Source organism: Hyposmocoma kahamanoa, unplaced genomic scaffold (genome assembly GCF_003589595.1).
Source record: "Hyposmocoma kahamanoa isolate Upper Pololo Valley unplaced genomic scaffold, ASM358959v1 95, whole genome shotgun sequence".
NCBI lineage: Eukaryota > Metazoa > Arthropoda > Insecta > Lepidoptera > Cosmopterigidae > Hyposmocoma > Hyposmocoma kahamanoa.
The window spans coordinates 11,952,309-11,966,620 of NW_020654972.1; the positions used below are offsets into that span (position 1 = coordinate 11,952,309).

Genomic DNA, 14,312 nt, shown 5'->3' on the forward strand with positions numbered 1-14,312 from the left:
TATTTATTGGAAAACCAACGGCTATCTTATAGAATAAAAAGTAGTTAAGTTATACATAATCATACTTAAACTATTTCAAGTATTTAACAAATACTAATTCTACTAATATAAATAATAAGATGAAAGGTTAAATGTAAGATTGTTTTATATAAAACTTTTAAATTATCATTGTTTCGGCCTCTTGCAAGCGCACTCGCGGCGGCCTCGTTCATGCCGTCGCTTGCGCACTCACACAAGGGTTTTCGCGCTTCAGCCTCACAGCCAAAACATCTGTTTCCGCCGTGCGTCTTGCTATTTGCAAGCAAAGTACAATCTGACTATAAAGCAGTCGACGAATCGATTAAGTCTAAATTATCTTTCCATTCCAAAGACCACGGCATTGAAAGCAAAAACCAGTAGAAAAGCAAATAAAAATATTTTATTTAGTTCTGCAAACGTATGCGACGGTTACGTCTGCAATGAAATTGTTGTAGTTTCGTCAACAAAGCGTTTATTGTACTGTACTTTAATCTGTCAATTATAATTTCATAAACAAACCTTCCTTTATTGTTTTCCATCCTCTATGAATAAACCACACAACAGCGCTCACAGTGGCGCTCTTTTTAGTTCGGAACCAAAATTATACTGTCTATAGTACTCGCTGCTGAACCAAAAAAAATCATTATAGTGCAGGAGTAGAAAAATATATTTATTTTGTGACCTAATATCTGGTACCTAATTAAATCCCACCTACTGATTTTACCAATTCCTGGTTTTAATTCACATTAAAACAACTCGTGTCTGTAACTTCTGGTTTCTTGGATTATATTTCATATGTGTGATCTACATATTTATACCGACGCATTCGACTCCTAATCGAGCGGACGGATTCATATAAATAGAGAACGGAACGACTGCTGCGCGTTTTATTATTGATTTGTCGCGTCTACTTTTCTGTCATTATAGTATATAGTAGGTTTCGCAACACGTTGCCACACGTTGGAAATGTACTTTATTGATACCGGATTTAAAATCGTTTGCATTTTGTTTCTCCAAAGAATCCAACGTTTCGGTCTCTTTACAGGTCCCACGGTCCGACGTGACCGGAAAAAATTGTTGCTTTTCCATTCTTCTGCATTGCATAAAATACTTGCCTACTTCCTATTATAAAGATGAACACGGGATTTTTATTACCGACGTTCGTCATTATAGAGCCGTTTATCGGATTACATAAACAATCATTAGTTGTCAATTTAGCGAAATTTATAACTAGACGCCGCGCGCCGATGGTAATGTAATCGCCGGCGCAAGGACGAGCAAATCGCCGGCTGACACGCGTTGATCTCCTTTCCACTTTTTGATAAAATTGATTTTTACAAATCGCGAACAAAAATTAAATGGAACCCCCAAAAACTATGAGCGTTTTAATGTTGTGGTTTAACGTGGTGCAAAAGGAGGAGGTTCTCAATTCAACTGTATGTTTCATGTATGTCACGCGATAACTCGTGAACCGATGTTGATGATTCTGTTTTTGTCGGAAAGAGGGTACCTCAGTAGTGATCCCATTTCTATTTGAAAAAATATTCCACCTCCAATGGTGGCACACTAGGGGATGAAGTTATCGCGCACTTTCCGTTAACCGATTTCAATAAAACTCGGCAAATAGATGTAATTCTACGAACTTTTGAGGTCGGCTTCTTTAATAAACAAACATAATGTGTAATGAATGAAACAAAATTGACCTTTCACTGCCCATTACGCTCGGCAGCGGCAGACGCACGGTAGGCACACACGCATTTACGTTATTGGTCAATACTAATGCAGATTGTATACGAGCATTAAACTCCCAAACACCAACCGTATATGAACTTTCTCTGATGTCTCCAAAACAAGAACGCGCAATGGCTTGTTCACAAATGTGAACTCGCCAATCGCAACTAGATGCACTTACTGAATTGTTTAAAATGGCGGCAACGACGGAAATCTCAAGAAAATTGACAGTTCGAAGAAGATATAACTTTTGTCTTCGGGCTCATCATAGCCCTCTGAAGCTGCCAGTGAAACGTTGACAAGAATTCTACGAAGAAGTTAGTGATGTTTTGCATTCAACGGCAGCGGACACCATGCCTCATCAAGCACGTCGATATTAATCGAACTACTCCCTGGTCTACATAATTAAGTACGTATGTATAGTGACTGGATCCCATTGAAGTGGAACCAAATGAAGTCATTACAGAGTAATTTCGAATTGTCTGCGGATACGTCAGTCGGTTGTTTGCCACCACTCGATTCCTCAGTTACAAACGCGGAATTAGCGCAGGCGTAAGAACTTACAGTTGCCGTATTCGCCAATGACGACGACATTGTAATAAAATAAGTCGCGCGAGATGCGCTCGCACACATCGTACACAATAGATTGCATTTTTGTTACTTATTAAGCTAGATTGCAATAATGACAAATCCTGTACTTATAATTAGGTATATGCATTACACGCTTTTCAGGTAACTTCTACGTGATCAGCGTTTCGGACCACTACTACTCTCTACAATAAATACTGCAATTTAAAAATCTATTACTTATAACCTATATCTATAACCTCTTGTTGGTTTCGAACAACTGAAACTGCCTCAAGTTTACTCTTAACTAGAGCAGTGTAAAGGATTTTTATGGCCTTAGCATTGTTAAAATCGCAGGCACTCCGAATAGCGTACCCCTACCTTCGAAAACAATTGGCAGCTGGCGCTTTCATATAGGTTCCTCTCACGAAATGAAGATGTATATCGAAACGCCTAAGTCTTATAGTAACATGCTCGATGAGGGAACTGACTTCAGCACCAAGAAGCCTGTTGTCCATGTCCCACTAATAGATCCTGTTTACGTCCTCACGTCTTTCTTACCTCCTGAAAGCATCATCGCATTAGCCTATGCTTCATCGAGCTGTCGTTTTTAGGCCTCTTTTCTCCTCTATTCGCGACGATCATAGGCTATTGTTTCTAACAACACCGTCATCATTAGTATTAATATGGGTTAATTAATATAGTATATATACATTGGGTTGATTAAATTCACAACTAAGCGAGTCATTTAAATGTTATATATTATGAACGAACGTATTTATCTCTCTTTCCATATCTAAATCTGTTTATCACAGTTCTTGGAATTTGATCGACAACAGGGTGCGTAGGAAATGTGCCCGACCGATGCGCGTAGCGCTGCATGCTCAATAATATTGTATGTAGGTAGGTACTGTGTCCATTATCACAAATGATCTATAATGAGGTTTACTTGCATATATATACTTTTTTTAGTACCCAAAACATAACCAATTACTAGGTATTTGTATTATTCTCCATGATTAACCTGTTTTTAGTCTAAATTAGGTCAATTTTTGTCATTTTATAAATCCACCTATAAATATCAACTTTCTTTTTCAATAAACATGACATACATACTTGATACACATGATGTAGTATACTTTAGAAAGTATTAAGCGACTGCGCTGCGCCGAAACTGTTCTTGACGTGGTGTTATAATTTGATACCGTGTCGCCGCTCCCGCCCCCGCCGCGGGGCAACTCGGCGACAGTCGCCGCGACAGGCTTCAACGTTCGTGCTACCTAAGTTTAGGTAATTGAAAATGAAGATAAGTGATTAATATGCTTATAGCTCTCAGTGAAGTTTATAGTTTGAATTCCGGAAATAACAATTACCTAAATCTTAACCATTATGATTTAGGTAATTGTTACGTACGTTTAATGTATTAAGGAGCTCCTTGTGGAAGAGTTCGTCCAGGGAAGTACTGCCACCTTACCTATTTATGATTATTGGGCAAACAATGTCGGTCGTGGCGACAAACCCCTGTTTTCTCAATAAGAGCGAAGTGCGCGGTACACGTAAAAGCGTGTCAGCGAGTGCCCTGCGGTCGGGGCCGGTCTCTATAATAAGCCATTTATTCAAATTATAATCGGTATTGTGTCCAATATGACTTTTGTTGGATTCCGCCTCATTCGCCGCATTGTGCGCCTTGGACAATAGCCCTTGCGACACCCTATTAACCGATAACTGCTCCCCGCGGCCGCTCGTCACAGGCGACGACGTCGTCGCATCGTTACCAATTGTTTCTTCGTAATATAGAAATACTACTTACAAGTAGGTATCGTTATAATTACAATTCCTAGTAGGTATCTAAAGGCCACATAAACAAATGATGCAATCGACTGGAAACAACGAATGCTAATCCCGATCCGATGACTAATGCCTAAATTTTAATTTCATAATTTATTAAATTTGCCTTGTTATGTTGTATTTAATTAATTTGTAATTTAATTTTATTTATAATTTAATATGGATCAATTTTATTTACTTTTTGCTTGCAAATATATAAATTTAATGTATACATGGGGCGCACTATAAGTTTCCGGAATGAATAAGAAAAAAATATACTATAAATCAGCCATTCCCAAAGTGGGCGATAACGCCCCCTTGTGGGCGCTGCAGGCCTAAAGTAAGAGACCCAGAAAAAAATGGGGGCGTTGTGTAGAGGCTTAGGGGGAGATTTGTAATTTCATCTAGGAAGACTCTTAGACACCGACTGAGCTCTCGACTCTCGACTACAACTTGTGAACATCAACTAATATTAATTAAGAGATTGCTCAAACTGACTCGGTTCGATATTTCTCTCCATGTAATTCATACATCTGTCCTGTTTATTGAATAAATAAAATAAAAATCACGTCAATCGGTCGCTCCGTTTCGAAATGAAAGTAGACACAAACAAACAAATAAAAAGGCAACAGACACAGTTTCGCATATTAATAGTTATTAGTATTCCTAGATAGGTAATTTTCGTAGATAATAGACCGCGGGCAATCATGTTTTAACAAGTTTTTGTTAAATAACCCGATTTGTGAATTCCTGTATCAATCGGGTGGTTCATAGAGTACTTGTTCTTACTTGTTGAGTACGATTGAGCGTCGAATGAGATAAACGAGCTTATGCATGTTTGTCTTATTCCTGTCGGTGCATGCTGCTTATGCAATCCAATATTTCTTTTATTTTCATTTGCGGTTTCGCGCGTAATAGATAATCAGTACTTAAGTTCAACACTTACGTATATCTCACAACAAAACAATGTCGGAAGTAAAAAAGAAGAGACGGCAATACTGTGCGAAATATATTAAATTCGGATTCATTGAAAATCCCACAAACCCATCGTCGCCTTTGTGCCTTCTATATCTAAAAACATTTTCGAATGAAGCAAGAATTCAAGATTGCAAGATCATTTTAATAAAATGCATCCAGATAAGAAAGACAAGTATGTAGCATATTTTCAAGACCTAGAGAATAAGCATAATACTCAGCCAAGTGTAGCAAATCTCTTTTCGGCGGATGCTAAGCAAGATGACGACGGACTTCGAGGTTCGTACAATATCTCTTTGTTAATTGCTCAAAATATCGGAGGAGAGTTAATTTTGCCAGCAATAATATAACAGTAGTTATTACTTCCTTTAGTGTAAATATTATCCGAAAAATTACTTTGAGTAATAATTTTGTGCAAAGACGAATTGATGAAATGGCTGAAAACATTGAAGAATCATTGTGCAATCATCTGAGGACTAGTCAATTCTCAATGCAGCACGATGAGTCCACTTTACCAAATAATGAAGCATTGTTGCTGTCTTACGTGAGGTTTAAGATGAGAAAATATGTGAAGAACTATTGTTTGCTAGCAATTTAGAGACCGATACAAAAGGCGAAACCATATTCAATACATTGGTAAAGTTTTGTGATGAGAAAGAGATATATTATATCAGTTGCTACGGATGGCGCTCCGGCTATGACAGGGTGTCATAAAGGCTTCATAGCATACTTAAAAAATAAAATTCCAGATGTCCTTGCTGTACATTGCGTTATTCATAGACATACACTAATTCATAGACACTCGTAACATGGAACCTTCTTCTTGAGTAAATTGGAACCTGATATCAACAAACTAATTAAACAGCATCAGATTCATCCTTCACATTAGTTTTTATATTAGAATAAAAGATAGTCTGTCTGACTACTATAAAGTTGCGTTTCAATAATCATTCTCATTGGCAGGTGTAGCCCGTACGAGTTAACTTGAGACCTGAGCGCCGTTGTGTACTACCAACTGCGCTTAGGTCTCAAGTTAACTCTTGCGGGTTATAGTAAAAGTGTCGTTTAGAATGAATGTTTAATCTCCGCTAATATAGCTCACAATAATTAATTTAATTTGAAGTTATAGTGGTTTTTAAGTAGGTGAAAAAATGGGGGCGCTAAAAAATAGTAGTGGAGTAATTTCACAAAAAATAATTGAATATCAATTCAATAAAAAATGAATTAATACAGTGAATAGCGACATCTCTCGCCAGGACTGGTAGCTGTAAAGGTACTAACTGGGTGACAAATCTACAATAGATTTCTCATAGATGGCGCTACGACTAAAAAGTCGTTGAAAGACTAAGTACAAAGACACGACGCAAGCACACAGAAAAATTCGTGAGGTCCGTTGGTTCGTTCCGTGGCTTAGTTGGTATAGCGTCTGGCACGGTATACAAGAAGATGTCGGTTCGAATCCGACCGGATCGAAGGAATTTTTTCTGAGTGTTCGATCTTTGTATTAATAATTATAACAAACTGGTGGAGTAATTTCACAAAAAATAATTGAATATCAGTTCAATAAAAATTTAATAAATAATATATTCTCAAGTAGACAAAATAAGTTTGGGGACCCCTGCTATAAATGGTCAGAAATTAATTAATTGTTTCTCAAAATATTCTCCGTTAGCGTTATTGCACTTTTTCATACGAATGAACCGATTTTGAAAACATTTATGCCACTCCTCCGTGACAATCTCTAAAACATATTTTTCATACTCTTCGACAGCCTCTTCAGGTGATGAAAATCGTTGACCGCGTAACTGGTTTTTAATTTTTGGAAATAAATAAAAGTCACAAGGTGCCAGGTCGGGACTGTACGCGGGATGGCTCATAAGGTCAACATTGTTCATCTTCAAAAATTCATTTGTCTGTCTGGCCGTGTGAGAACTGACATTATCGTGGTGCAAGATGATACGGCTTTTACGGTTATTTTTACGGAGTTTGTCAATAACTTCCGGCAAACAAATGGTCGTGTACCAATCACTATTCGCGGTACAACGATTCTTCAAAGCAACAGTAGCCACGTGTCCAGTTTTATTAAAAAAAGAATCAATCATCCGCTTAGAGGCACTTTGCACGCGCGCCACTTTGGTTGGTTTCAGCTCATCTCGAAAGAACCACACGTTCGATAACTGCTTTGTTTTGGGATCGTAACTATAAATCCATATTTCGTCACCTGTTACTATGTCCCACACCAAATTTGACGCCCCTTCGTTGAATCTGGTAAGCATGGCATTGTACCAAGTGACGCGATCCGTTTTTTGAGCCTCAGTCAAATTGTGTGGGATCCACCGAGAGCACAGCTTTTTCACACCCAAATCTTTGTGTAGTATTGATTGTATTTGACTCATGCCTATGGTCATGGTATGTCACATGCCCGGCTGTTTTGATCATACGGCGCACAGCATCGATGTTTTTGTTGTTCACGGCAGTGGAAGCGCGACCATAACGAAATTCGTCACTGAGATTCACATAACCGCGTTTGAATTCTGCAAATGAGCTATAAATAGTGGTCTTGCATGGTGCTTCATCACCAAAAGCAGTTTGAAGTCGAGCGAAACGAAAATTTTCACGAGTTAAATCCATGGTGATGACAACCAATTATTAAAATGACGCCACAATGTAAAAACAAGTGACAGTCAGATGAAACAAACTGTATTCTACAGCCAGAGTTCCATTTTCAAATGTTGTAATTACTTTTTAAATATTGTTTATGTAAATGGCCAGTTCCGGAAACTTACAGTGCGCCCTATGTAATAATAAATATAAATAAAACAGTAATTGCAGCGCGCTTGCAGGGTTCATGACAACATTTTAACTACTACCTTTGTACAACATGATACGTAGTAAAGAAATTGATTTGATTTAATTTGATTTTATAATCTTGGCCGATACGACAGATTCTCACGCGCCGTACCTACTTGATTGAAATGTGCATTTCACCTGCGCGACGCAGGGTTTGCTTGGGTTTAGAGCTTACTTTAAGATAACCTCTGATTTTAAGATAAACTTTTGAACGTATTCCTAGAGAAACTAGCAAATTGGCGCATCGGCGGAAAATAAAACGAAGGTGTACCAAAATTTATAAAGAATTTATTGAAAACCCTAAAAATATAAATACACTTTAACTTAAAAATGTCGTCCAAGACAAGACAATGCACGATTTCTATTATAACGGAAAACATTCTTTAAAATAATTTAAAAAAGCCAATCGCTGATAAGATTATGTCACACTTCTAGATTAAGCTGACAAATGAATTTGACGCATTCTCATTGGTCAGAATAGACATACAAATATTTACAAATCTGGATAAAATTGATTTACTAATTTACACGTATTTACGTGTATAAGTAACTAATTCATTCATATTAACAATAAGGCAATTTCATATCACATCAACGGTTACACGGAATGTAGGTTGTTATAGAAGTCGGCCAGTTCGAGGCGGCAGATTGCGTTTGTATCAATGAAACAAACAAACACGTAACATAACATTCGAATATCGAGTCCTTAGAGATCGCGATAGCCAAACAATGCCAATCAAGCAATTTTTTCGGATCGAAATCGCGTACATAGGTTTTTCAAACAAACCAAAGTTTCGAGCTCCTTACATGTTTCGCGCTGGTCGCGGATCTCCAGCCGTTGGTTTGTTTGAGAAACAAAAAAAAACAAGTATACGCGACTTAGATTCGATAAAATAGTTCCAGGTAGTTTTCCATAACATTCGAATGGCAATGGGGCGGGAACCCAAGTTCCGCATGCGTCCGGCGGCGGGCGGCGGCGGGCGGCGGCGGGCGGCGGCGGTCCCCAATAGCACCGCAACAACCTTCCTTACCAACCATGCAGACATTATTATTCATCTCAATATCTGTATGAATCTCAATCATTATTTCGCTCTACTCCATCCACTACAATTAAATCAAATTGACTAATTTAGTATTATGCTAAGAAAATAGTTTGTAGTGTTTTACTAACAAATAAATTATTATTTACATACATTAGTTACTAGTGACGTGTGACGTTCTTCTTACTACGTGTTACTAAGAGGAGACCAGTCGCACAACTGAAGTATCCGACCACAACGCCACTCTGCTCGTTCTTGTCAAACCTTTGAGTGGAGATCGCCATGTCGCGAACGAAATAGAACAAGTTATGGCTTTCGTCAAGTCGCATAGACGATACAAATAACATTTTAGCGTAGTTTTCAGTTCTGTTTTCTCCATATTATTTCCGTGGTAATTTTATTATTTAAATGCGTCGTCACATAATATTATTTAACATTCGGGTGTAGTAACCCGAAATATTATTTAATATTCGACGATAATCCACTCGAATTAACTGTTATTTAAGTAAAATAATAAAAATTACTACCGAAATTAGGTAGTAGTTTCTTTTAAAACTAATCACCGCGCTAAGTCTCTACGCCACGTTTGTCACTCACATGGCTTTGTCTCCGTCGCGACATCGCGACATCGCGCATCGTCGTTGTGTTACAGCACTCCTCTGTTAACTACTCGCTACGTGCACCAAAATAAGGCACACTCTTTGATACGTCTACTGTTCAAAATTTCAATAATTTTGCTTTTGTAGATTATAACAATTTGTATTGTGTTAAGATTTAACTCGTTCATATAAATATCATATATCTATCTTAAACTACACAACTTTAACAACAAGATAATTAACGACATACGTTTCAGTACAATAAATAGTAAACATTGAACTCTCGAAGTCCAGCTTCGAAGCCATCAGTTGCTTTACTCTGGCAAAGACCACCCGTCCTACGCTTACATCAGTCTAAACAAACAGGAGCTACGTCTTTTGATTCAGCTCACAAAATGTCCACAGCAGGCCGCAGCCAGACGTTGAGGTAAATTGCTTTTGAAGGCACAACTTTTTGACGAGTACGTAAATAAATGTATAAGTCGTATAAGTACTCATCGGTTCATCACAGCATATTTAGCTAACACGAGAAAGAGTTGTTTCAAAAAATTTGTAACCATGAGGCGTGATGAATGCAATCAACGAAAGTATGTACAGGCGCCGGCCGCGGCCGCGGGTATTCTCACCGACATCATACGAGTCTCATTTAGACAGAATGCAGTACATTCGCTGCGTTTCGTAATCGTCTCGATCCAAAACAGGTGCTCTGATAAACCGAAAAATGTAAATTACAGCAACCGACAGGACCAGCTCCAAGTTGCAATTAATTAAGTTTTTGTATCCGTTGAGAATTTTCCCAAAGAATGATACAATGGAAGCGCATGTGTGGGACATCCGATACAACTCGCGGCGCAGCGCGGGAAAGCGCCAGAGGCGGGCGACGCCGGCGCTCCGCCGGCAAAATCTACCAAGTTTTTCAGCAAGCTACCGGAGCGTTGAACAATAGGAAGAAACTGTTTTACTCACAATCGGGAGATGAGTTCGCAGCAAATATCGGCCGCTTTCCAACAGCGCATGCTCGAGGTAATTGCCGTTACGGATAACCATCATTTGCATTGTTCGCAATCTGGAGAAAATTAATTGCTGTGCGATCGATGAGTACCGCAAGAAATCGATCGCGATTGACTCGTCAGCCGATCTAGACGAGATCACCCCAGTGACGACGCGACGGCACCACTGCTTTATCAATTTTTCACACTGCAACTCCTCGAGTTTATTTAGTACACTCACACCGCGCGATCGCCTGCCTGACCTAACTTAATAAGTTATATTTCTCACGGTCGTAGCCGAAACAACTGACTTTGGACATCGAGTTATGCAACGGCTTCTGCGTTTGAAACCCAAAACTTTTTATTAATTATCCTTTTTTGTTTGTATCAATTCTTAAATGCTGTTCTAAGCTGCACCAGCCTCTTGTTTCTGCTGGATGATAGACTCCCACTGCGCGATGAGGCGCGTTGAGCTCGGAGCGAGGAACTCCTGTCCCGGCGCCAGTTGACAAAGCTCAGCCAGAGACTTGGCCGGCTTCAGGCTACCCAGGGATTCGTGTCCTGAGCTATTTTTAGGTGACGGTGAACGCAATTCATCCGTTAGGGCCTCGTACAACTCGCCGATCGATTTGGTCACCCTAAGCTTGCCCGGCAAAGGAATTTCCTCATCATCAGATTCCGAACTCGTTTCATTGTCGCTTAGATCAATGTCAAAAGGCTTTTGTTTTTTCCGCATGCGCTTCAGCTCATGCTCTCTATCTTTCATCTCTCTTAATTCCTTTTGTATTTTTTCCTCCACAGGAACGTATCCTTTACGAAGTGGCTTTCCTTCGGGCGTGCGGTTAATCGCCGGCGTCGCGAGAGCAGGAGGCGTCACGACAGGATTCGGCGTGAAGACGGGCGGGGCAGCCAGCGCGACCGGCGAGGCGGCTACTACTGGCGAGGGTGCTGGCAGTTTGCCCTTGTTGGCGATGAACCTCTGCATAATGCCCTTGGTGCCGCTCTGCGGCGTGAAGCGACGAGTGTAGCCGTTGGTGTTAAGTAGGGGAGCAGGCGCGGCGACAGGTGGTGAATAAGTCACCGGACCCATCAACTGCGAAGTGGACACCGCCCTGTTCAAAGATCGCGGAAGCTTGTCGTCAGTATCTCCGTTCATATGGCCATTTTGTTTGTTTGTGTCGATCGTGGACTCAGAGAAAAGTCGGTTTATCCTAAAATGCCCCTCTTTGAACTCACGCTCTCTTTCAGTGACTTCAATAATCTCTCTTTGGATCCTAGAGAGGGGATCCTCTTTCAGCAGCGACTGAAACAGACAAAATTAAGAATCAAGTTTCGGTACGTCGGATTCCACTTGCACGAAACCCTACAAGTGTAGGTATATACTTATACACATAATGTTAATATATTATACACTTAATATAATGCTCATGCACGGATCTGTCATAGCCTTATCGATTTCGTCTCAGATTCCACTAGTTTTAGAGTAGGCAAACACGAAAGTTTAGCTAGGTATAGGAATTTGTTAATTAATCGCATTGTGACGGCTAAACGGATTTACAATAACAGACAATAAATAAAGAAGTCGTTCGGTTTTGCAGTAAATATTACAAGTGGTTTAAACTCACCTGTTTTGTCTATTCTTATATTAAGTCAGGTACCTACTTGAGATAAATAAAAGTGACATCGCTGCTTCGGCCTGTGCGAGCAGTGGGCAAAATATTTCTACAATTGAAGAAAATACACAATGACTGAACCTGATTTTAACACAAGAGCTTTTACACATACGTGTCAAACCTCATCTTTTACTACCTACTAAAAACGCAATATGGTATTATAACCATTCGCAAGGTAAGTTAAATTGTCATAAATAGAAGAAAAAAGTAAAAATGGGCGGTGTAATAAGCTCAAACATATTTATTTAATATCACATTGAGATTTTGGTACCAAACACTGAACTTTGAAAACTGCTATAGCTTTTGTATGAAAACAGGATCAAGGACCTGCCTACTAAAAGGTAAATTGCTGTGGACTATTATGTGGTATGGTAGTATGTGGATAATTTCAAGTGTTTCCAATTATTAATCGTGTGTGACAAATTAAAAGATGAGACAACAAAATAATCACAAAGATCTTGTAGAACGTCGATAGAAGAACAAGTGGCCAACAAATATCAAAGATATTTTATCGGTATCGTATTATCAGATTGTAACCGTACACGGCTAATCTCGAACGCTGAACCAATGTGGCGCGGCGTCGGCGTCGGCTGCCCAATCCGTCAGAGCTTTCTTTCTACCGACTCGCAAGTAGCACACATTCCCAAGCCTGCGCACCATTATTCTCTCGCCATCGAAAGCGTTAATTAATCTGGAGGAATATGCGAGCGGTGACCCGCGAACCGCGAACCGCAATCCGCGATCGCGGCCTCTACCCTCGCGGACGCAGCACGGTGCCGTCGACCTACAAGATTACTATCGTAGGACTAGAGCGTCCGATCTAACTGGAGCATGTTCGCATTCCGCACCAACAGTGGACAATGAAATCTGTACTTACTTCACCCATTGCGAAACTTGAAGAATATCACTTGAGTAGGAAGAAAGTTAAGCACACATGAGAAAGTGTATCACGGCGTGAACATCACGGCACTGCCACGGCTGCGGAACTGCGGAGCGCGATGCAACACACGTACGTCGCGGCGGCCGGTCGCGGGCTAACGTCCTCCGCGCCGCGCCCGCCTCTGTGCCACCACCGCCACCACCTCGCCTAATTGGTGCGAGAGCGAGACCGTCGATAACGTTACCTGTGCAAAAGAGAAAGGTACTCACCGTACATTTACCTGTCGCTGTTTAACCGATGCCATCGGAGTCGGAAAAAGGGTGCACATTTTGGATCTCGGTCGGAAGCCTCACTAGGACCGGCAGCAAAGGATTTTCGGTCTGATGATTTTGAAGGGTCCCGTGAGTCGCCAGGCTCGGCTTGCCGAACTTTAACATTAACATTTAATTAATACTGGGAAAAGTTTTTGACACTCACCGGTTAAATTAATAATTACGAGAACTTTAAGCAGTTTCAGTTAAGTCAAACACATTGTAGAATAGAACAAGTTACAGACACCTATCTAAAAAATTATTTGGTCATAAGCAAAACGTGTACTTTAATGTTAACGTAAATGATGCAATGGTGTTCATAAAATCAACGTACACGTTAAGTTTTTAGAAATGCACCACGCATTTCTTTCCTTACCTTCTACTAATACTATGTACTACTCGTATATGTACGTACGTACATAAGTAGGTGGAAATAAGTTCAGGAACCAGGGGCAGAGCCCGCAGAGGCAAGTATGTAGGCAGTCGAATAACGATCTACCTAACTGCCGGAATTGCTAAGCATTTGCTGCAGGCGCAAACTGAGCATCGTTGTCACCGCGGAAATCGCTCTCTTGCACGTTTATCAATTCATATACAATACCGCGCATAACTACTAATGCAAGCAATGGCAATGGTGATGTACCAACACAATTTCTATTAAATTAATAACGGAAACTTACTTTAAGTACGTACTTATAAGCATCAACAACCTGCCAACTCGTACAAGGTGCGTGCAATTAAAGACAATGATAGAAACTATAAATAATAATTTATTTATTTGATAAAGTAAAATGACTAGAAAATCGTACACGGAAAAATAATTAAGTAGATACAATCACCCATACACCTCTT

At 39.9% G+C, this 14,312-nt stretch overlaps 1 protein-coding gene across 1 annotated transcript; it reads right to left on the minus strand.

Annotated features, from left to right (window-relative positions):
* Window positions 1-8,947: 8,947 nt before the first annotated feature.
* Window positions 8,948-13,327, minus strand: LOC113238195. The gene is made up of 2 exons (XM_026474970.1): window positions 13,147-13,327; window positions 8,948-11,899 (listed from the first exon to the last, which is right to left on the minus strand). Exons 1-2 carry the CDS (start codon window positions 13,153-13,155, stop codon window positions 11,003-11,005), a joined length of 906 nt encoding a protein of 301 aa, XP_026330755.1. The 5' UTR covers window positions 13,156-13,327; the 3' UTR covers window positions 8,948-11,002.
* Between the last annotated feature and the right edge of the window lie 985 nt (window positions 13,328-14,312).